General features: G+C 41.3%; 1 protein-coding gene across 1 annotated transcript in view; it reads right to left on the minus strand.

The window, feature by feature from the left end:
* The window catches only part of RBM20 (RNA binding motif protein 20), a 206,493-nt gene that overhangs the window by 27,925 nt on the left and 154,254 nt on the right, over positions 1 to 24,314 (minus strand). Inside the window, exons 5-7 of the mRNA XM_060241688.1 lie at positions 16,488 to 16,579; positions 4,460 to 4,603; positions 2,168 to 2,299 (exon numbers count right to left, since the gene is read on the minus strand). Coding sequence (XP_060097671.1) covers positions 2,168 to 2,299; positions 4,460 to 4,603; positions 16,488 to 16,579 — 368 coding nt within the window. The remainder of the gene's footprint in view (positions 1 to 2,167; positions 2,300 to 4,459; positions 4,604 to 16,487; positions 16,580 to 24,314) is intronic.

The raw sequence follows: 24,314 nt of genomic DNA on the forward strand, positions 1-24,314 counted from the left end.
CTGAAAGGATGTGCTATTACTGCACATGTGCAGACAAACATAGGTGCCATGCCTCCTGCCTCTCTCTGCACACATACTGAGAAGAACAGCATAACTATAACAGAGATACTCAGTGATGATGAAGAAGATCTGGTTTTTAAACCCCACTCCTCACTACCGGAAGGAGTCTCAAAGCGGTGTACAATCACCTTCCCTCCCTCTCCCCACAACAGGCACCTGTGAGGTAGGTGGGGCTGAGAGTTCTGAGAGAACTGTGCCTGACCCAAGGTCACCCAGCTGGCTTCATATGGAGGAGTGGAGAATCAAACATAGATCTCCAAATTACAATCCACTGCTCTTAACCACTACACCACACTAGCTCTCTGCTGGAAATCTCTAGTGGATATTTCCTCATAATTCTTACTTTTTTGTCGCATCACTTGTAGGTATTAGGATTCTGTCTTCTCCTACTTCTCTAGATCTGCTGATCATAGCCCTGGTCTTAACACTGGAGAGGTCATGAATCTAACCCCCTCTTCTTGACATATGACTGTACACATTACACATGCTTACAAGGTCAATGTGTCCAATGCTGCCACTTGAGGTTAAAGTCAGGATCCAAATCTAGAAAGGCTGAAGACTACTAATCTGTACTATCTATAACATGGGTTGACAAACTGCAGCTTGAGAGCCACATATCGCTCTTTCACACATATCAAGGAGAAACAATGCAGGCTTACTCTCAAGTAAGCATGCACATCATTGGGACCTCAGTCAGCCTCTGAGTGCTGACCCACAGGTAGCCAACTATTCCCTAACCTTTGCCTGTGTTGGTTTTATGGGGGCTGTTATTCCCAGCTTTTGGGTTTTTTTTTTTTTTAAATCTCATTCTAGCATGGTCATGTTTCAAAGTGCATACATATGTATTTTATCTTTCGGTGCAAAGAAAGTATTAAGAGTTTTAATAAAGATGTGTGTGTAATACTTGTTCATGTCTTACAGCTCTCAAACATCTGACATTTTTTTCTATGTGGCTGTTATATTAAGCAAGTTTGACCACCCCTGATCCTATAAAAACAGAGTGAACAACTTATAGCGGATAGAGGGAGAGAGGGGAAAGGTCCCAACTATCCTGTAGTGAATCTGCCCTTTCCCCTTTATTTTCAATTGGAAAATCTAGCTTTCAAACTTCGGAGGCCATTGAAAATAATAGCCTTTTAAACTTTGAAACACAGTTTGTCAATGAACAGATGAGGGGACACTCTAAATCAGGGGTGGCCAAAGGTAGCTCTCCAGATGTTTTTGGCCTACAACTCCCATCAGCCCCAGCCATTGGCCACGCTGGCTGGGGCTGATGGGAGTTGTAGGCAAAAAACATCTGGAGAGCTACCGTTGGCCACCCCTGCTCTAAATTATGGCCAGTAGGCCAAGTCTACCACCCATCATTTTCAATCCAAATCTGGAAGTCAGGTCTGCTTCCCACTGAAAACAGTGCCACTTTAAAATTTAAATGGACATTATCTCCAATGGCTATCCCTCCTCCCTCACCACTCCTTCTGTCTGTAAAGGGGAGGAGCAACACACAGTATGGCAGGCTGCCACTTTGGCCATTGAAAATAATGCCCCTTTAAAGTCCAGAGGACAAGTCTGCCATCTATTATTTAGCATTCCCTTTACCTATTTTAGCAATCCATCTTCCTTTAAAGAGGAATCAACTGTGATTGTAAACAGTGAAAGGCCTTCTGACCAGATTCTGGATACTTCCAATATTTATCGGGACAAAAATTAGCATAATGAAATATCAGGAAAGCCTTATACAATATTTGATACTGCCAATCTAATCCAAGAAATATCAACTATTGCATTGGGTGAGCAAGATACAATTGCACATCCCTAATAAGCAATCAAAGAGTGCTAAAAAGCATATTCTGGCATCAGGTTTCATGAGTCTAAACTCACTTCATGAGTATAATTTGTTGTCTTTTTGATGTTTTTATCAACCTGATCAGGAAATATTTCCTTCCTGTGAACAATACATAGATTAGATGACATTCATAAATACTCGATTACAGAACCAATTAGCCAGAAAACACTGACAAAGTCTTATTTGAAATAGAAATACAGATGAAGGGTATTTAACAGCTAACACAGAGATTCACAGGAAGACAGAACAATCATTATACTATACCTTCAACTGAAGTTCTTTGTATCTTTTAGACATTCTAATGAGCAACTTGTCATCATTAATTACTGCAGGTTTCTCTTTGTAGAACTGAACCATGGCTTGAGCTGCCTCTGTGTATGCCATTTCTAGAAAAGCCTTTATAAAACAGAAATAATTTTCAGATGATCTTGTATTTAAGATAATGTCATAAAACAGGGTAATGTAATTAAAATGATAGTTCCATAGTATTTTAATAATGTCAGCCTTCTTAGAATAAAATGGGAACAAAATCTCTAGTACACTTATGCATTAGTCATCAGTTAATACACATGTATGTCTGTTAACAAAAAGATCCATAATCTGGTATAATTTAAATACATATGAGAACAGAGAGCCATTTAACTGTTGTGTAAAAGAAGGAATTTTGTGGGTTCATCTTGTCATGCAGGATGAGAGAAGCTAAATGTTCTAAAATCACCTCAATGCCCAGTTGTTATATTTATTTTGAAATAATTTATATCTCATGCTTTCCACCTTGTTCAGGTAGCTTATAAAAATCAATTAAAAGAGTCATCAAACAAAAAACTGCAAAATAATCATTACACATATCAAGGACAGTAAGAATATATCATATTAAAATGAAAAAAACTTCTGAAACAAAAAAAGGCATCTTCTGAAAAGAAGACACTACAGAGGAAGTCCACAGATTCCTCCCAGAAGAGAGGAGCAACCAGTGAAAAAGTCTGAGCCCTTCCTGTAATTGTGTGAACTTATACAAGAGAGACCACAACTAGTTGTACCTTAGGCTGACCTAAGTTGTTCTTTAAGTGTGTAGATCCAAGCCTGCAAAGAGCTTTAAAATGTTAAGGATTAGCACCTTAAATAGAATCCAGAAGCAAACAGGCAATTAATGAATTTATTTCAAAACCAGTGTTACGTGTATCAGGTTCTTTACAGGTTAAATTGCACCAATTCTCTGGATTGTTTTCAAGAGAAGCTGTATTTAAAACATATTTCAATTATATAAACACTGATTAGCATAGTCAGGTCTGTGGAGCCTGCAGGTCAAATCATAGGGTGAGGGAGGGGTGACTCAATCTTGCTGATAACTCCGTTTCTTTGGAGACAAAAATGACTATAATCAGAGTGGAGGGCTACATCTGAGCCCCTAAAACTATGCTTCAAATGATCCAGTAGTACACAATGCTCAACCATGTCAATGGCTGCTGACAAATCAAACCGAATCAACTGAGAAGAATTTCTTCTACCTGCTTGTAAATCTAGACTATCCATCAGTGCTACTACAACTGACTCTTTTCCATAACCACTCCTAAAGCCATACTGAAATGGGCCTAGGGAAAATGTATAATTCAGGTATGCCTGAATTTGTTCTGCCATCACAGGCTGTATCATCTTTCCAAAAAGACTGACTGACAGCCAAATCTAAATATGGTATTTTAAACAAAGGCTTTACCACCTCTCTGTGGTCTTCCAGATATACACCTTAAAAGAGGGAAGAATTAGTAATTACTGTGTCAATATTTTCGTGCTAATTTATGAGCAACTGCTGTTATGTTTCTGCTTATGGGGCTTTGTGGCGGAAAGGGCTAAGTTGCTTTATCTTTTAGTATGTTTCTTGTAAGCCCTCCTGAGTGGCATTTTAGTAGAAAGGTAGGGTATAGCAAATAAACAATTTTAGCATTTAGGAAAACCTAACTAATATTTCTTTGACAGGCTAGGAGGAGTTCAGACTGAATCACCTGGTGATGATTATCCTGGCAACCCTGTTTAGCATGAGAAGGGGGAAATCACTCTGATAAAGAAAAGCTGATCTGATCTCCCATAAATCTCTCTTTCCTGATTATTCTCCCTTCTCTCTGTCAGATGAGTGCATTCTTCTTTGACATTCTTCTGATCTACTGGACAAAGTCGAATTGACTTTGAACCTCCAGGTCTAATACTATGGTGCTTGTGTGGCCTATGGACCTAAAGGGATGCAGTTTGTTCTTTTTGTCACTGGCACACTCATGACCTTGAAATATGATTGAACCAGAGAGTTCCTTAAAGTCTAGCATGGTTGCCACCCTTTTGAAAAACAAAATATGTTGGAGCTGGAGCAACAATAAACCAAAATGGGCCGTTAAATTAGCTAGTCTTCAATTTATTTTTATTTTTAAAAGAACAGACCACTATTTTGAAAGGACAAATGAATTCATTATGCATAGTCATTTTGCAATAACCACCACAGCTTATGTATACACAGTTCTCAACAATAACTTGCACATGTTCATGTTTTTCTTAACAGACTGAAAATACCTGATTGGTAGATTTCATCAGGATATAATTAGTGACTTTTCCAAATGGAAGTCCAAGATTGATGACATCATTCTCCGTGCAGCTTCCTTCTGGAAGATTACAGATGTGCACTACTCGACCTGGGGCACATTTCCTTTGTGAGAGCTGAAATGTATAATCTGATGTTATAAATCTGTACACTTCTCTAAAGGAAACATGTCAGGAAGGCTCCCACACTATTATTGTTTTGCATAATGTGTAAAACATCTGTCAGGAGGTTACTTCTTTAATGGGGATAGGTCTGTAGAACTTGTGAAATTTCAGGCAGTTCACTGAATTGTTCACTGCATATTCTATACAGTGTATTAGTCTTAATTTTGCAATCTGGTTTCATGGCAGTACTATATTGTCCTTCTATACTTTATTGTAAATTGTATTATACTGCCCTTATAACATTGTTTTAAACTACTGTGATGGACAGCAGGCATATGCATGCTTTGAGGCAGTGCTGCTGGGAAGAGAGTGAGTTAGCTGACATGATTGACAGCAACAAACTCACTCTGATTGGGGAATTGCAGCTACATGTTGAGAAGAGGGTGACAGGCAACCCTGTTTAGCATGAGTCTAGTGGTGAGACAATCTGTAGCAAAGGGACAAAGCAGAGGACATTCTCAAGACTGTGCATTTATAAAGTGTGACGTTTAACAAGAAATCTAGAACAAGTAACCTCGAAGAATAAGCCTTTTAACTTCCATAATACTTTTAGTGAAAGCCAAACAGCTTGAAATCTCTTGTGAAGTCAGCAACCTCAGACGCAGTTAAGATTTAAATTTTTGTCTACCTATTCCACATACCAGGATCCGATGTAAATACTGATTTCCTTCGCTGCCGGTATGTTCAAATAAACCAAAAACTGTTTAAATCTTTACCTATGCCTACCATGTTTTTTGTGTAGATGACAGGGGAAGGCAATGGCAAACCACCCCGTAAAAGTCTGCCATGAAAACGTCATGATGTGACATCACCCCATGGATTGGTAACAACTAAGTGCTTGTACAGGGGACTGGCTTTACCTTTTACCATTCCATTTGCTGAAGGGAAATATTTGACAACTGAAGCAATGTCAGGGTGATCATTTTAGTGAGGTAGTAAATAAAAGTGGCCGCCTCATCACAACTATGTGATCTGCCTTGAGTCTCAGCGAGAAAGGCAGACTACAAATGAAATGAGAAAATAAAAGTAATTTGTTTGCTGAAAAGTCCCCAAATTATTGGTCAGCATGAAGGAATGTACAGTCAGGACGATGGTTTATAATATATATCATATTTTTCAAGTTATATCCATTAATATCTTTCCTTTCAACTACACTGTTTTGTACCATTTTGGAAAACCAAGCCAAGGGTTAGGCATACAAGGCCAGTTGATAATGCTAAGTCAGGGGGCTGAGTGCCCAGAGGTGCAGAAGGTGAGGATCCTATGGTCCAATGTGCAAAAGGTGGGATCTAATGGAAGGACTAGTGAAGGAGGGAGTGGAAAGCTAGAAAACCAAGACAAGGGGTAGGCACAGCAAGGCCAGCTGGTAATGCTGTGGGGGAGGGGCCAACATGGAAGGATCCTGGAGTCCAAAGTATAAAAAGGTGAGGGGAAAAGAAATCATGTGTGCAAATGCCCCGATCAGAGGAAAAGTGGCATGGAAAGGGCCACTGGGCAGACAGGCAATCCTTTGCGGGGGGGGGGGGAAACCTCTGTTTTAACTTTGAAACATGAACATGTTTCTACAGCAAGGAGTGCCACTTCCTAAATGAGGAGCCTGACAGCACATGCTACCTCTAGCCAAACCTTTAAAGCATTCCCTTCCACTCTTTTTCTTCAATGATTCAAGATTCATGATTAAAAAAAAAACTCGTATTGCTAGACTAAGCAAGCTTATTTTAAAAATTAAAAGATGGAAAACCTAAACAATGGTGCAACTTGTACAGTGATGAAGGGGAGAAAACCACTAATGTTTTGTTATAAGATGGCTATCTGAGAGTAAATACAGATTGAAGAATCTCCTATGTCAAAAAACACGTCCAGCAAGAAAATGACTGGGAGAAATGTGGTGGAGGAGTGGTGGGTGAAAAAAATCTGATGGAATCCATATGCTTTTGAATTACCTTAGGCGTGGAAGCAGAGCAAGGGAGGAAATCACCACAAAACGACTCTCCAAAGAGCTGGGTAAACAGATAACTGAAAGCAAACTGAGAGCTGAGGGGAGGAAAAGCAATGCTGAATGAAAAGCACCCAACTGACATGTATGGTGAAAGCAAAGGGAAAGCAGAATAAAAAGAATTCCTGATGGACATGCATAGTGCAAGTGAGGCAAAAAGGCAGCTAAAATGTTTCAAGTGATACAGAACTGTGCTGAAGATGTCAGACATATAGAGGAACCTATCTGTATATGTGGTAGAATTGTAATACTGTAAAAAAATGTACTAGACCATGATTCAGAAAGGGATAAACGATATTATAAAGACAGATTTAAGCTTACTCCATTTATGGTTCACCTGGACTATAATGAAGCCCACATATCTAAAAATATATAGTATTTATTTATCACATTTATTTGCTGCTGCAAGAATGTTAATTATGAAGAACTGGAAGCTATATAGCCACCAGACTTTGAGAAGCAGATGTGAAGGAATTGGCTGGTAATGTTAATGGATAACATCTCAATACTGAAACAAGTACCGTATTTTTCGCTCCATAAGACGCACCTGAGCATAAGACGCACCTAGTTTTTAGAGCCGTTTGTGTGAATTTAGAGGCATTTGTGTGAATTTTTTGCAGTATTCGCTCCTTAAGACGCACACACTTTTCCCTCCACTTTTTTGGGGGGGGAAAGTGAGTCTTATGGTGCAAAAAATACTGTATATTTAAGGAAGAAAAGACACTGTCTTTTTGTTCAGTGATGGAATCCTTTTTATTGACTTTTAGAATAAGCATTTCCCTGCAGAATCACCAAAAAAGGAGACAGTAGACTTGGTGTAACAACAGTATTTCTATTTGGAAAACAGGAGTGTTAATTTGACACATGATAGCAATATTAATTGTAACATATAATGGAGAGAATGAAAATGAACTCTGTAACCACAGTGTAGAATTTTTAATTTTTGTAGTTTTGTAGATTTATAATTTAAAAAGAAAGAAATGTGTACATATCTTGGCTAACCTGGAGACCCCTTACTGTCAGCCAGTCAAACAGATTTATTTATGCATTCCTATTTGCCACTTGAATAACGTACCATGATAAATCACAGCTACCTGTTCTAGCTCTGCATTCCCTGACGGCAAACTATCTCCAGTGGGGACACAAGGCTAACACTTGTAATCACTTGAATACTTTGTTTATGACTGTGCATGGAGCTAAGTATACCCTCTACAGGATTCAGCTCTATATCAGCTGAAAGTAAATACTATCATGCAAAGGTATAATAATTTATATGCTACAACGCCTGTATGCAGCCTATAAACAACACTTTAACAAGCCTATCTACTGTCAACAGGCTACTTAAAGACAGACTGTGGGGATACTTTCCAGAAGGTCACAAACTAATAATTACTACATAATAATTACTAATAATAATTACACAAAATAATAATCACCATGTATCTGATCATTCATGGTAATATTTATTTAAAACATTTACACTCTGTCTCTCTAAAGCTTTTCCAACAATAACAACAACAAAACTACTCAAATCAAGTCACAATTATTCACCACTGATAGCCAAAGGCCACTGCAATAATAACATATACAGATTGTTTAAAGAGAACAATACCGAATTTAAAAGAACTAGTAAAAATAGCTATACAACAAATTCATTTAAATTAATACAACAGATGCAACAAAAGCCGTAAGAAAAGCTACATGACCAGAAAAACTTAAAACTTCACTGTGAAAATCATTCTACAGCCTTGGAAAAACTGCTGCGGAAGCCCCACTCCTTGCCAAAATGTCCTCACCTCATATGCGAGCACAAAGAATAAAGAGTGCCCTGTGGAACACAGGTAGAGGATAAAGTTAGTGGGTCATGCATGCCCAAGAATGTCTTAAAGGTAAGAAACAGAATTCTGGATTGAGCCCATAAACTAGCGGAACCAGTGCAGCTGCTGCAAAATGTATTGAAAGCATTCCTGCCTTCAACTCCCTACCAAGTGGTCAACAGCATGAGCATTCTGCACTGGCTAAAGCTTATGAGGACAGCTCCATGTAACCTTACCTAACCCTTAAGGGCAGTTCCATGTAAAGTACATCACAGTAATTAGCAGTTACAAAAGTGTGGATCAACAAGGCAAGATCTTTCTTTTCCAGAAAGAACCCCTAACATCAGACAACACTTTTATTAATTTATTTATTTGATTTATATCCCGCCCTCCCTGCCGAAGCAGGCTCAGGGTGGCTCACAACATAAAATCCCACACACAAATTAATAAGTATTAAAATTACACATTCAGTAATAAAATAAATATGCAATGATTAAAACAGTTAAAACAGAATATTTAGTTAATACTATTCTGGTGGTGGCGGCCTTCTTCCACTTCTCTTAAATACCAGTCAATTGAATGCCAGCCAGAAGAGGAGTCTTGCAGGCCCTGCGGAACTGCACACTGATAAAAGGGTGTTCTCTACTTAGTGCTGGCACCTGTCTATACAGTGTCCTATACAGTGTCACAGCACAAGTCTATGCAAGTTTACTTAGATGTAATCCCACATTATTTAAAGGAGCTTACTGACAGGTAAATGTGCAAAGCATTGCAGGCCTTCTAATCCAATCAGACAGAGAGAATACCATTTTCCCTATTACAGATAGAAGCAGTTCCTCTATAGTACTGGAATCATTTATCAACCTCTGCCTTAATCTGTATTCAGTTTTACTCTTTTTAATTTGCTTGGGGGAGGGGTACCTCAAACAAACAATGTAGTCTTCATCTTGTACAAAGAGCCCTTCTCTGGCTGAAGAGTCTGCTTGTACTGGAATAAGGTGAATGGAGTGGTAATACCACCCACTGAACTGGAACAATTGCTTAGTTACTGAAATACAGCTCTATTGTCATCGCCATACTTATGACATACCCAACTCCAAAGTTCTAGATGGTCTATCCTAGTAGCTTCATGCAGATATTAAAAAACAATAAGATCAATAAAACCAAGTCCTGTATAACACCATACATCTCTTCCCTCAGAGGGCTGGACTAGCATTATCAATAACATACTGCAAGTGTTCTGGCAGAAAAGAACACAACTATTTAGTAGACAGAACTAACATCTGTGCTAGCTGTTCAATACAGGTTAACATAATTATATATTTTACTGTACCAAAATGCTGAAAGGTCAAAAATATTAAAAGGGAAAAGTTCCCTCTGCTATTTCTTGATGTAGATCATCCACCAGAATTACTAAAGCTGTGTTAGTTTCACAACCAGGATAAAAGCACAACTAAAATACATTAAGATTGCCTCATACTTGTTTGCCTTCTATAAAATAGACTGCAAATTCACAAAGATACCAAGAGAGAAGTCACTCTAGAATATACAATATAAACATAACCCTCAGGTTATAGTGACAAAATAGCTAAGTAATGTCAAATATGCATAAAGTCCCTTATGAAAATCCGGTCTCTTCTTGTTACTCAAAAATGGGAAGTCCAATAATATCTTGCTCTCAAAAAAACTTGCAAATGGACATCTTCATGCAATGAGAAGAATAAATTCCATATCCCTGTATCCACTGTACAATTATCTCAACTGAGGTTTATTTCACAGTATCAAACAATAATGCATATCAAAATCTTAAGACTGAATTCATAGAGACACTAACAGTGCAATCCTAAGGAGAGTTACTCCAATCTAAGCCTATTCATTTCAACGGGCTTAGAACGGAGTAACTCTCCTTAGGATTGCATTGTAAGTCTCCAAATATTTTGCCTCTATAGTGGCTCATGCTCACCACTAGCTCAAGGGTGAGTGTGAGTCGTGAGCTGCTATAGAGACAACGTATTTGGAGACTTAGTGTCCTTATGAATTCAGTCTTAATGTTTATATTCATTATTGTTTGATACTGTGAAATATCCCTTGTTGATAAAGGAATTGAAACAGGTGTGGCAGAAGTTGACAACCTGTCCAGGGAATTTCTATTCCATGCTTGAGATAACTGCACAGTGGATACAGGAATATGGGATTTATTCTTCTTACTGCATGAAGATGTCCGTTTGCAAGTTTCTTTGAGAGCAAGATATTATTGGACTTCCCACTGATTTTTGAGTAACGAGAAGAGACCGGATTTTCATAAGGGACTTTATATTCATATTTGTACTTGCATATTTGACATTACATAGTTATTTTGTCACAATAACCTGAGGGTTGTGTTTATATTGTATATCCTATAAAAAAACAAGCTGGCGAAATAATCCTGGTCTAAAGATGGTTTCTTTGGGATCAGGTGGAAGTCCATTCATTTTAATAAAAATGGGACATTTTATTATTAGTTTATTTATATTCCGCCCAGTCCCCCATGGCAGCTCAGAGTGGAGTACATCAAATATATGATTATAAAACAAATAATTAAAACACCTAAAATCATAATAAAATCAGTTACAGCATTAAGCTCAGAAGCTAATCATCACTTTACATACCATATATTATGATGTTACATAACGCACTGGCCCCCATCAGTAACAACAGTTCAAATAATGATAAAATAGCAATGCTATATTAATAGCATAATTTTTTGACACTGATAATGGTACAGCAGGGGAAGCCAACCGATCTAACAAATGGACGCCCGCTGCCTCATCCAAAAGCCTGGCGGAACAGCTCCGTTTTACAGGCCCTACAAAAGGCTAACAAGCCAGGTAGGGCCCGGATCTCCATAGGGAGCTGATTCCACCAGGTCGGGGCCAGGACTGAAAAAGCCCTGGCCCTGGTAGAGGCAAGACAGGCATATCTTGGACTGGGGATGGTAAAAAGATCTTGGGAGGCCAAATGAAGTAACCTCCGGGTTATATATGGGGAGAGATGGTCCCGCAGGTATCTTGGTCCCAGACCACGCAAGGCTTTAAAAGTGGCATGCTACTTTGTTTTATTTTGTAATCCTAATTTTATTCTGTATGGATTACAAATTCTTTTAATATGTAATCTGGCTGACCCTCTATTTTATATTCTTATATATGCCAATAAAGGCTGTCTTGTTGTTTAAAAGTCAAAACTAAGACTTTGAAATGGACCCGGTTCTCTATAGGCAGCCACTGCAGACTGCAGGCCATATGCTCACCCGTACAAGTGATTCAGTCAGCAGGCAAGCTGCTGCACTCTGCACCCGCTGCAGTTTCCAGATCAGCCTCAAGGGCAAGCCAGCATAGAGTGAGTTACAGTAGTCTGGCCTGGAAGTGACTATTGCATGGATCGCTGTAGCTAAATCTTGGGGGGATAGATATGGTGCTAGTTGCCTGATCTGCCGTAGATAGAAAAAGGCAGACCTGGCAACCGTCGTGACCTGGGCCTCCATAGAAAAGGAGGCATCCAGAATCACTCCCAAGCTCTTCACCTGTTGGGCTGGCACCAAAACAGCACCATCCAAGCTAGGAGCTGGATGCACAAACCCACCCCCTCAACTCAGGCACAGGATCTCCGTTTTAGCTGGATTTAACTTCAGTCAGCTCTGCTGTAACCATCCAGCTCCGGCTCCTAACGCCTCGGACATATGATCAGGGGCAGAGGACAGTCTACCACCCATTAACAGGTAGAGTTGGATGTCATCAGCATACTGGTGACAACCCAGTCCAAAACTTTGGGCAATCTGTGCAAGGAGGTGCATATAGATGTTAAATAATAATGGCGAGAGGATAGCTCCCTGCAGCACTCCACATATAAGTGGGTGCCGCAAGGAAGTCTGCTTGCCAAGCATCACCCTTTGTTCCTGTTCCCAGAGAAAGAAGGAAAATCACTGTAAGGCCACTCCCTGTACTCCGGCGAAAGCAAGGCGTTGGGTCAAAAGATCATGATTGACGGCGTCAAACACTGCCGATAAATCAAGAAGAATCAGCAGCACCAACCCACCTTGGTCCAGGTGCCTTCTTAGGTTGCCGGTGAGGGCTACTAATACCATCTCTGTCCCATGGTCCAGGCAGAAACCAAACTGAAAAGGGTCCACGTTGGATGTTTAATCCAGGAAGATCTGCAACTGCTCCATCATCGCTTTCTCAACTACCTTTCCCAGGAACAGTAAATTCGAAACTGGGCAGTAGTTGGCTAATAACCTAGGGTCTAGAGATGGGTTTTTTTTAAAGCAGACGAATCACTGCTTCCTTTAGTTTCTCTTGGAATGTCGCTGTTGCCAGGGACAATTTGACAATATCACCCAGAGAGTCCCTGATACCATCCCGGCAAGCTTTCACAAGCCAGGATGGGCAGAGATCCAGGTGGGCTTCACTGCAGCCAGGATCCTGTGCACATCCTCCAATATGAGTCGACTGAAGTGGTCCAATATAGGACAGAAGAAGGCCAGGGGGCTTCCAGTTCATATACTGTATTAAATGTGGCTGGGGGATCCTAGTGGAGAGTCAAGATTTTATCTGCGAAATATGTCACAAGATTTTATCTGCGAAATATGTCACAAAAGCCTCACAACCAATATCCAATTCCCTATCTTTTGGGTTGCTCAGTGGCAGAGCTTTTAAGGACCGAATCGCTCTAAATAACTGAGCTGAGCGCAACTTCACAGACTCTATGGAGGCTGCATAGAAATTTTTCTTAGCAGACTTCATAGCCTTCTCATAGACTTTCATAAGCGTTCTATAAGAAGTTCTAGGCGCTTCATCATGAGCACGCCGCCACACTCACTCTAACTGTCTGTCATTTCATCCCTAGCAGCTCCAACATCCCCCTCTGCCATGCTCTTAAAATGTTTACTACAAGTAGACTGCTCAGCCCCATGCAAGTGGGCTAGAACTGCCCAAAGAGGGATTCCAAACATAGTCCCTGTGGTGCCATTGTGCTTGCTGGCACCTTTTTTGGTGCCCACCAAGAATTTTTAGAAAGTGAGTGGAGCCAGGTGGGGGTCTTACTCAGAAGGGCTGCTGACTGGCCACTGAAGATTGGCTATGCAAATAAAAATAACATTGTTTCAGTGGCAGCTGCCACCATAGTGCTTGTTTTATTCTCTCTCACCCTTCTTTCACAGTGTATTTTTGATTACATCTCTTCTCCCTTGCACTTGGATTTCTTCTGTGTCTGTGGCTCCAGCTCCTACTACAGTCATTTTGTGGCTGTGTCAGGATTTCAAAGGTGCCCACAGGCTCAAAAAGATTTCTGACCCTGATTTAGATTTGTCTGATGATAGATCATAGAAGTTCTGCAAATGCTGCTATTTTTTTCTGACAGAAACTCCAATTTGGTCTGGGGAAATCTGTATGAAGCCAATTTTGTGGTACACATCTTACAAACTACATGTAAAAGATGTTGCTTTGAGGGTGGGGAAGGGGAGAGGACTCCAAGGCAACTGCCTCCTAGAATTCACTTAAATTCAAGTCTTCTTCCAGTCTAATCCCTCACTAAGTCCTCTCATATGGATTGTTTAAACCTCAACTACACAATCAGCTAATAAGGGGAAGTCAAGTTTTGACTAAAGGATTGGTAGTATGTAAGGTATATCTCGTATTTGGGAACAAGATCTCCAAATTTAAGAATGCTCATTTGGCACACAGAGCTCCCATCTACAGAACCTGTACACCGGTTAGAGAAGTTGGACCCTTAACTGGTTGCTTATTTGACTCACTAAAACAATCTTTCTTGCCTAAACTGACCCCAAACCCTAACTAAAAGACAAATTAAAAACCATGCTCAACTGACACTCTTATACAGAGCCATCAAAGTCTTCTGTCTAAAGGAAGAATTATTCCTCCCTCTTTTTAAACTAAGGCCTATTATGTATAGGTGTTTTCCCTTGCTTTCACAGTACATGTCCATTGGCTTTTCTTTATTATTCTGCATTGAATTTCCTCCCTTCAGCTTTCAGTTTGTTTTCTGGTTGCTGTTTTCCCGGGTTCCCTGAGAGTTCTTTTGTGCCAATTCTCCCCTTGTTTTACTTCCAAGCCAAAGATAATTTAAAAGCAGATTCCCTCGGATATTTCCCTTGCCTTTTGCCACCCCTCGAAGGTTACTCCCAACCCACACAGAGGTCGTTCTGCCCACTCTGCACCTTCTGCTATCCTCCCCCCTTCATCAGTGTACAAGTTCCATTTCCCTCTTGTTTTTCAATATTTAATTACTTTTGACAAGTGGCATGAGTTTAGCAATATAAGACTATTGTAGTCTTAGATTGCTGAAAAAAATTAAAACGGGGGGCGGGGGGGGGTTAAAAAGAACTGTGTGAGGTTTTGTTGCCTGCTGGTATTTACTTGAAAGGGGGATTGGACAAGAGGCAAATGGCAGCATCCCCAGTGAAAAAAAAAATCAGTGCTGCCTGAAAACAAAATAAAGGGGGAAGGTAGCATGGAATTAAATTGACATGATATGTAAAGACAGACAGACACTGGGATAGGAAGCTGAAAGCTTTGAAAGCATTTTTCCCTTTAGTGCTTCAGTGAACATTTTTTTTGTGTGTTGGGGGGGGAGGGAGTGGCATTTTGGCAGTGCCTAGAAGTCTAACATTAAATTGGTGACTGAGCCACATGGACCTTCTGAGAACTGCTCAACAAGAATCACTTGGGATCTATCCATTTGGAGGAAGATTGCAATCTTCACAGAACAGGGTTTTTAAAAACTGCCAAGATTATAACTAGTGTCCAAGATCAAATTAGAGAATCACAAAGAGACAACTAGACAAATTTGCAAGGAAGGGAATGAAATTAGTGTCACTACGCTTTACTATGCAGCTGTGCTCGGTCACTGGCAAAAGTACACACACACCCCTTTTAAATTTAGTGGCACAAAACTAAAAAAGCTCTTCAGATTTTCTGCCAAAGGACTCCTCCCCTAACAAATTTGCAGCCCTCTGCAAAGTGTGGTGGAGTTGCACTGACTTTGCATAGGCACACGTGCACACACACGCACACACAATGATCACCACTTACAATTGCAATGCCAGTGTCAGTGGGTTTTACTGTGCATTCTGTGCACTCAACATGTTTCCCCATATTATGAGACTGTGTGACTCCTTCCCATTTTCCAAGTGGCTAATCACAGCAGAGAATCCCTAATGCTCCACAATATAGAAAATGGGGCTTTCCAGCTGTCTATCAGTTTCCAAAAAAAGTTGTGTCAATTTCAACACCAGGTTTCGTCCTTTGACTGTGCTCCTTTCTGTTCTCTATCACACAACAAACTAGCTCTATTTGTTTTCCATATGTCACTGGATGAGACAGCAAGAACATATATGGAGTACGGGCCCAGACTCACATTACATGTAGACCATCATTTAGAAATAACTGTACTACAATGTTTAACTGGAAATACTGGATGTTTTCAAGGGTGTTAATTATATCATTTTCACGCAGTAAAAGCAAATGATGTTAAGAACTGATAGTTGAACCATTCTTTTGTTCTGTAAGAGCTGATAATCTACAGCTGATAATCTGTTGCAGCTCTGGGAGAGCACTGAGAGCACTCACAACATCAAAGAAAAAGGTTTTCAGTACATGTCCCTCCTCCTACTGCTAGCACGTTCTCTTGAAAGGCTATGGAAGGTAACTGTGGAAGGTGCTATCTTCACTGGATCGCTCCAAACTGATTTCAAAGATAGTGTGACAGGCCACACATGCTTTCTGGCCACCCTGCTCCCTTGCAGGAATTTCTTTTCCCACAAGAGGCAGGGAGCTGACTAAGCCAATGGCCAATGGCCTACACTGAACCACCAATTAGCTATCACAGTGGCAACATTGTCTCTTTAAAGGTACAGGTTCCTATGCTGGTTCTTCTCTGCTCTGGAGCAACTTTTCAGTAAGCCTAGGTGAGCTTCCAGCCCAAAAGTACAGTAAGGCAAAGAATATACTCACTGTGCAACATAACTTACATTTACTCCAGGAGGTACAGAAGAGAATGTAGAACTTGACTGGCCAAATGAAGATGCAGAATTGTATGATGAACCAGCATTTAAAGAATAATCTAAAGAAGGAATGGCACACATTCAATGGAAACCTAAAAATGTATAAACTGTAGATATACATACACTGAAAATGTAGATACACATACACTGAAAATGCACTACTGACTTTGGTAACTGAATTTTTTTCTACTCTCTGTTGAAATCTTGAGAATATAAACCTCACCACATTCTTGCAAAATTACTGAGACATTCCATCTCACCCAGTATATTTGACTACGGAAGTCCCTCATAGGCAAGAGGAATGGGTGATTTTACCTCAAGTAAAGAAACAAGACCTTTCACATCCTAACTCAGTGAGTTACAACCAAAGCATCAGATTAAATATCAACATCAGATTAAATAAATCAGATTTTAAGATAATGTTGCTTTTAAAAGTTTTTGTATAACTATTGTATGAATATGTTGTTAGCCGCCCTGAGCTTGCCTAGGCGGGGAGGGCGGGATATAAATAAAATTTTATTGTTATTATTATAAATATATAATAAAGTATCAATCATGGTCTTTTTTTCTGCTGGGCCGAGAGCTCATATAGTATCAGTAGCATATAATACCAAGCAGCCTGAAACATCAGTAACAAGCAGAAAACAGTTAATTTTCCCATTCTGCAGTCCCCACCCACTGCATTATTTTGCCTTACTAGAAATCTTTGCTGATTGCATTATAGCATATTTTGTAAGCAGCTTACTAATTGAAAGTTAAAAAAAATCTTAATGGTAATCTGCCTTGTCCCATTTTGGACACAATGTGGTGAGAGGGTTTGTGTGCATCAGTCTTGTGTGCATCTGCTTGCCCCATCTTGGACACAATGTGGTGAGAGGGTTTGTGTGCATCAGTGAAGCTGAGAGCAATACTGTAAGGGGTCTAAATTCCTAGAAGAGTCATTCATGGCAGAATGGTCACAGCTGGGACTCCAGACTAAGATGCATCACCCACATTCAGGGATCAGTGGCCACATCAGCAGAAGAGAACAGACAATTGCAATGGTGATGGGGGAAGAGGAATCCTTGAAGGTTAGCAGATATTGGGCAACAGCAGTAATGGATGGTGATGCTGGTGGAGGATCTTTCATATAGAATGGCAGTGACACTTCAACTAACCCTGGTCAGTACTGAGCAGAAGTACTGAACAGAAGTACTCAAAAATCCTCTAATGAAACAATTCAAAATGAAAAAAAGATATAGTGCTGGGAAAATGAAACCTCCAGTTCCAAAGAGCACTCAATCAGCTACTGGGAAAGAGCTGAGGACAAGTATGAGTAGCACTATTGTTAATGACAACTGGACTAAAGATGAAAGAACATTCAGTGGCTAATGCGAATGGATGCAAAAGGAGAGTCCAAAGCTGTTCAATACATGTAATAGGAACATGGAGTATGAAAAGTATGAAGAAAGGTATGAATCAAAGTATGAAATCATAAAACAAGAGCTGCAATCCTGGGAGTGAGCAAACTAAAGTGGACTGGATTAGGACATTTTCAGTCAGAAAATTACAAAGCATTTTGCTCAAGGAATGATAAAACACAGAAGCAACAGAACTGCTCTAATAGCAAGGCAAGATGTAGTGCACACAATCAGGGGATACAATGCAAAATCTGACCAAATAAAATCAGATTTCATGGAAAGACTATTCCATGAATATAACCATCATTCAAGTTAATGTACCAGCTACAGCGGCTGATGAGGAAAAAAATTGAAAGGTGTTATGCAAGTGTAAAGGAAGAAACTGATCATACGCATAAAAAACCAGTACTGATCATCACAGACAACTGGAATGCAAAACACATGTTCTCTCTGCTGAAACAAGACCAGAGGCCAATTGTGCTACAGATTATGAACTATTAATAATATGGAAAATTAGAATAAAGCTGAAGAAAAATACCAACACATTCGTATTGTCAAATGCAATCTAAACAACATCCCTGAAGAGTTTAAAGACCGCATAAAGAACAGATTTGCTTTCCTAAGTTTAAGTGAACATGAACCAGAATAACTATGGGTTGAAACCAGAGAGATAATTAAAGAATTCAAAATGACTATTCTTGTAGTCAAAAGAAAACCCTCAATGGATGACTGAGGAAACTCTTAGGTCGTTTTCGCACTCACCTCCAGCCGGCGCGACCCCCCTCTTCACCGCGCAGGATCTGCGCGGATTTCGCACTAAATGCTGCGGAGCAGCCTTTTGCGCCGGAAACTCCCGTCGCAAAAGCCGCTCAAACGTAAATCGCCAAAAAGCAGTTTGGCGTTTGCGCGGCTTTTGCGACGGGAGTTTCCGGCGCAAAAGGCTGCTCCGCGGCATTTAGTGCGAAATCCGCGCAGATCCTGCGCGGTGAAGAGGGGGGTCGCGCCGGCTGGAGGTGAGTGCGAAAACGACCTGAAAATTGCTAGAGGTAGACGAAAAGCAAAAGTAAAAGGTGACAGAAACAAAATCAAAAGACTAAATGCAGAATACCTGTAACTGATAAATAGAGACAAAGAACTATTATATTGTAGTAACCAGTGTAAAGAAATAGAACAAAAAAGGAAGAACAATAGACCTGTTCCATAAGACCCTATGAATAAGAAGAGAAATTTAAAGCATGGATAGGCATATTGAAAGAGCAGTACAAAAATACATGTGTATGGACACCTTTTGACCAATGACATGTTGGAAGAGCTATAAGAACTGTTGTAACGGCCAAGCATGTAACCTGGCCCAGTGTAACACATCCTGGCTGGATATCATAATGGCCAACAGTTGTGCCAATTGCATCACCTGCACTTTTTGTCGTGATAGAACCTCACACAGCCTCTGTAGTTTGATCTGTCTTTCCTCTGTCAGGAACACTCTGTCCAGCTGGGTGTCTTTTTGGACCCCCAGATGCACTATTCTCTTTGAAGGAATCAGATTGCTCTTGTCCAGGTTTACTACAAACCCATGCCTCTGCAATGTCAATACAGTCATGTTTGTCAACTCCAGGGCCTGAGGGTAGGACTGGGCTCTCACTAGAATGTCGTCTAGCTACCAGTAAAGCATAACCCCCTGCAGATGAAGATGTGCCACCAAGGCTCCCAGGACCTTCATGAACACTTGAGGAGAGGACTTCAGTTCAAAAGGTAGAGCTCTGTACTGATAATGTTTTTGGTTGCACACAGATCTCAAGAACGTTCTGTAACTCTCTGATCGGAATATGCAAATACGCTTCTGAAAGATCTATGGATGTAAGGTATTCCTGGGCTTGAATGGCTTGGAGAATGGATCGTAGAGTCTCCATCCAAAACTTCTTTGATTGGACAAACTTGACCAGCCATTTTAAGTCCAGAATGGCTCGAACATTGCCATTCTTCTTTGGAACTAGAAAGAGAATAGAGTATCCCCAAACCTCGCTGGAAAGAGGGTACTTTCTCTATTGCCCCTATGTCCAAGAGATGTTGTATGGCTGAAAGCATCTGTTGGTGGGTTAAGGGATCTTGCTTCTTTGGTACTTGTTGAAATCTGTGAGGTGGGAAGGAGTCCAGTTCTAGGGCATAACCCTTTGACACGGTCTCCACCATCCACCAATCCTTTACTGAATGTTTCCATGGGTTTGCAAAATGGAGCAGACATCCCCCAATGCCACTTGCTTTTGGGTTTCTGTAGTAGTCATTGAGAACCCCTTTTCTGGGGGTTTCATTTAGATCCTGATTCTGTCTTGCCTGAGAAAGGTTTGAAGTCCCTGTCTCTGGGTTGCCATTTTCCCTTGAAAGTTTTGGAGTTGGAGGGTAGAGTGGATTTTTATAGTCTCGAAAAGGTTGGTAGCATCTCTTCAGCTTCCTATCCCTTCTCTCAGATGGTACTACCTTATTTTTGTCTTTATCCTCAATGCAGAAGTGTTCCAGGCCATCACCAAAAAGTTTTGTCCCCTTAAAAGAGACCGCTACCACTTTGACCTGAGCTGCTGCACCCATGTCCCAGCTGCACAACCATAAATTCTGATGGGTTGCTACGCTGCATGCCACTGATCTAACAAAGAGTTGTATGGCATCCAAGGTTGTATCTGCGATGAAAGCTGTTGCCAAAGACATTTTCTTCAGTTCATCTTTGACTTCCTTGGGAGCCCCACCGTCTGGTGCCGTTAGATAAGATGCCCAGCAATGAACTGCCCGTGCAAAAAGAGATGTCATGGTGGAAGCCCGCACAGACCAGGCTGATGCCTCAAAATCCTTTTGTAGGGCTTGCTCCATCCTTCTGTTACAGGCATCCTTAGGCAGACCATCAGAATCCATTGGTAGTACTGAGCTTGACAACAAGCTGTTCACTGGATCATCAACTGCAGGAAGCTTAAGGCGCTTAGTCGCTTCTGGAATCAAGCCATACAACTTAGAGAACGGTTGTGAACTGGCTTTAGGTTTAGTAGGATGCTCCCACTCTGCCTTAATGATGCTGAAGAAGGCAGCTAGTAAGGGGACCCCCATCTGGGAAACATCTATCTTAGGCATCATCTTCGCAGATCCAGGTGGGAGGTTTGGGTCCAAATCCTCCTTCTCTTTGGGTGTTGCCTCAAAATATAACTCTCTGAGCACTTTTGGTAAAGGTTTAGAATAGTATTCCAAAGCAAAGAGCCTAGATTGTACGGTAGGGGCTTCTTCCTCCTCAGACAACTCCCCTTCCTCCTTTTCAGATGACTGACTGGAAGAACAGGAGTCCTCATCCTCCAAAGAGCTAGCAACAGGGTAGTCAGCTCCTAGGACCAACGCCCTTCTTAGGGTGTGAGTCTGTCCCCTCTTTTTTCCTCTTTTTTGGAACTAAAGCTGGAGAAGAGGGCTGAGAAGCACCAAGATCCTTTAAAAAGTTCCCTTCTTAGCCACTGTAGTAGATTGGTTTTGGCATCCTCTCCAGTTAAATCAGGTTCATTTTCCCCAGCAGGACCCTGCCTGACCCTGAATAGGTGGGCACCTCAAATTCACTGGAGGAACCTCCTGTATTAAAAGCATGCCCCAGCCCTTCAGCCATCTTGGGATGCTGTAAGGCCGAAAAACGAAAGTGCAAGAGAAAAGGGAGAACTGGTCATAAGAAGCCTGAAGGCATAAAATGGCTGTCCCCAATCTGCCAGTGCACTGATCTACTCCCCAGTAATGGTGCCCCTCAGCCAACTGCAGGAGGAGTCCCAGACCCGAACAAACAGACTGCCAAGGTCACACAAGGAGGAGGATTCTGTCCTCCCCTGACTAGAAAGACTCTCTGGGGCCAAACAACAGGGACTCACTCTGGGCTGTAACCCCACCCCCACCCCACGCGCAAATTCTGCTACTGGCACAAAAGGGGCCCCAGAGCACGCAACGATTGATATCAGGTCACTTACACGGACTTCTCATGAGGTGCATCTCTTCGGCTCTGTAGCCCCTTGGTCATCTGCAAAATGCCACTCCCGCGGCGGTGCACAGGACCACGTGAGGTCTCCTCTGTTTCCCACCCTTACACAGGCGCAGGGAAAGGGAAGGGGGAGGCCCTGTTTTGACAGGGATGCTCCGCAGGAGACCTCGGCTCTATGCTGTTGTCGGGGCCCACCCCTACACCAGCAACTGCCTGTCTGCACTCCACTGGCTGTTCGTCTTGCGGCCCGCTGTAACTGGAGCCTCCGGTGAATCTCTGCAGCTGTGCTGATGAAGAACACATCCCGCACCAGCTACAGGGCTGGTAAGAGTAGGGAAGATCCCAGGGGATAGGCCACTCCCCCCCATTGGATTGTTTGAAGAACCGACCCTGTTCCAGAGGAGGAGAAGCCTATACTCTTCAGTGAAGGTCCATCTCACTCCTGGAACCACCGGAGAATGCTCAATTCCATTTTTTTAAAAAGAAGACTTAAAAAACTAGCAACTATTGGACCATTGCACTAATTTCTCTTGAAAGTAAAATGAAACTCAAAATACTACAATATTATCTCCATATCTCCAATCTATATGCAGAACGTATCATTGTTAGCCGCCCTGAGCCTGCTTCGGCGGTGAGGGCGAGATATAAATGCGAAAAATAAATAAAATAAATAAATAAGGAAAGCTGGATTAAATTTAGATCAAACTGAGTGACAATTGGTGGAAGTAACATTAACAGTTTGAGATATGCAGATTGACACCGCTTTAATGTCAGAAAACAATGAAAAACCAACATTGTTCAAGATTTTTTATTCCTTGGCTCCATCATTAACCAAAAGAGAGACTGCAACCAAGAAATCAGAAGGAGATTGAGATGGGAAGAGCAGCCATGAAGGAGGCAGAAAAAATTCTTAAGTACTGGCAACCAAGATAAAATTATCAAAGATTTCAGGTTTTCACGGCTGGTAACATCATTAGGGTTTGTAGAATCTTTTGGGCTCAAGTGCCGTGTTCTACTGGAGAAAGTTTTTCTTCCAGACGTTTCGTTCTCGGCTGCGGAGAACATCCTCAGTGGCGTTGCAGCCGGAGCAGGCCTTCTGACCTTCTTGGCTGCTGTGCATTGAGTGAGGCCAGGGCTGCTGGAGAGCTGCTATTTCTAGGCTGGAGGGGATGTGGTGAAAGGGCAATAGGTTTGTGGATGTGCCCATTGTTTGGTGGGGCTTCCTGGAAGGGTAGTGATAAGGAAACTGGCTGTTGAATGTGACCATTGTTGTGTGTTAATTGCTGGGAGGGTTGGAAGGGGTGTGAAGAAAAGGAAGATGGTTGTTGACTGTGCTGATTGTTCTGTGGAATGTGCTGGTTGTTCTGTGAATTTCTGCAATTTATACTAAGTAGGGTGTTTTGCAGAGCTGGATACCAAGATTGGTGGATGGAAATGCCTTCTTCCTTTCTGTTAAAGTTGTACTGGTGTTTGTAAATCTCAATAGCTTCTCTGTTCAGGCGGGTATGATAATATGAGGCCGTAGAAAGGACTTCAGTTCTTTCAAAGTGGATGACGTGGTCTCCTTCTTGAAGTGCATGTTCAGCTACAGCTGATTTTTCTGGCTGAAACAAGCGACAGTGTCTCTTGTGTTCGGTGAGGCGGGTGTTGATACTACGTTGGGTAGTGCCAATGTAGACGGCACCACAGGAGCAGGGTATTTTGTAGACTCCAGGGGTTGAAAGTGGATCTCTCATATCTTTGGCCGAGCGCAGCAAGTGGCGGATCTGTTGTGTGGGTTTGAAGACTGTGTCAACATTGTGGCGTTTGAGAATTTTGCCAATGCGGTCGGTGACAGATTTTATGTAGGGCAGGAAGGCTGTACCTACATTTGTGTGTGGCTCAGGATTTGGTGTGGATGGTCTCTTGCGATGGAGGGGTCTTCTAATTTCTTGTAGGGAGTATAACAAGATAAAATTAATTCATACCACAGGATTCCCCATTACTATGTATGAGTGTGGAAGTTGGACAATCAAGAAAGCTGATTAATTTGAAATTTTGTGTTAGAAGAAAGTTTTATGGATACAATGGACTTCCAAAAAAGACAAAAGAAGTGGGTTCTAGATCAAGTTAAGCCTAAACTCTCCCTAAAAGTTAAAACGAGCAAACTGAGGCTATTGTACTTTGGTCACATTATGAGAAAACAAGAGTCCCAGACAATAACAATAGGAAAAGCTGAAGGTAGCAGGAAGAGAGGAAAACCCAACATGAGACGGATTGACTCCATAAAGGAAGCCACAGCCCTCAGTTCACAAGAGCCAAGTAAGGCTGTTAAAAATAAGCAGTTTTGGAGGACATTAAATTCATAAGGTCACCATAAATTGGAAATGACTTGATGGCATTTAACTCACACACACACACCATCAG

Source organism: Heteronotia binoei, chromosome 6 (assembly GCF_032191835.1).
Source record: "Heteronotia binoei isolate CCM8104 ecotype False Entrance Well chromosome 6, APGP_CSIRO_Hbin_v1, whole genome shotgun sequence".
Classification (NCBI taxonomy): domain Eukaryota; kingdom Metazoa; phylum Chordata; class Lepidosauria; order Squamata; family Gekkonidae; genus Heteronotia; species Heteronotia binoei.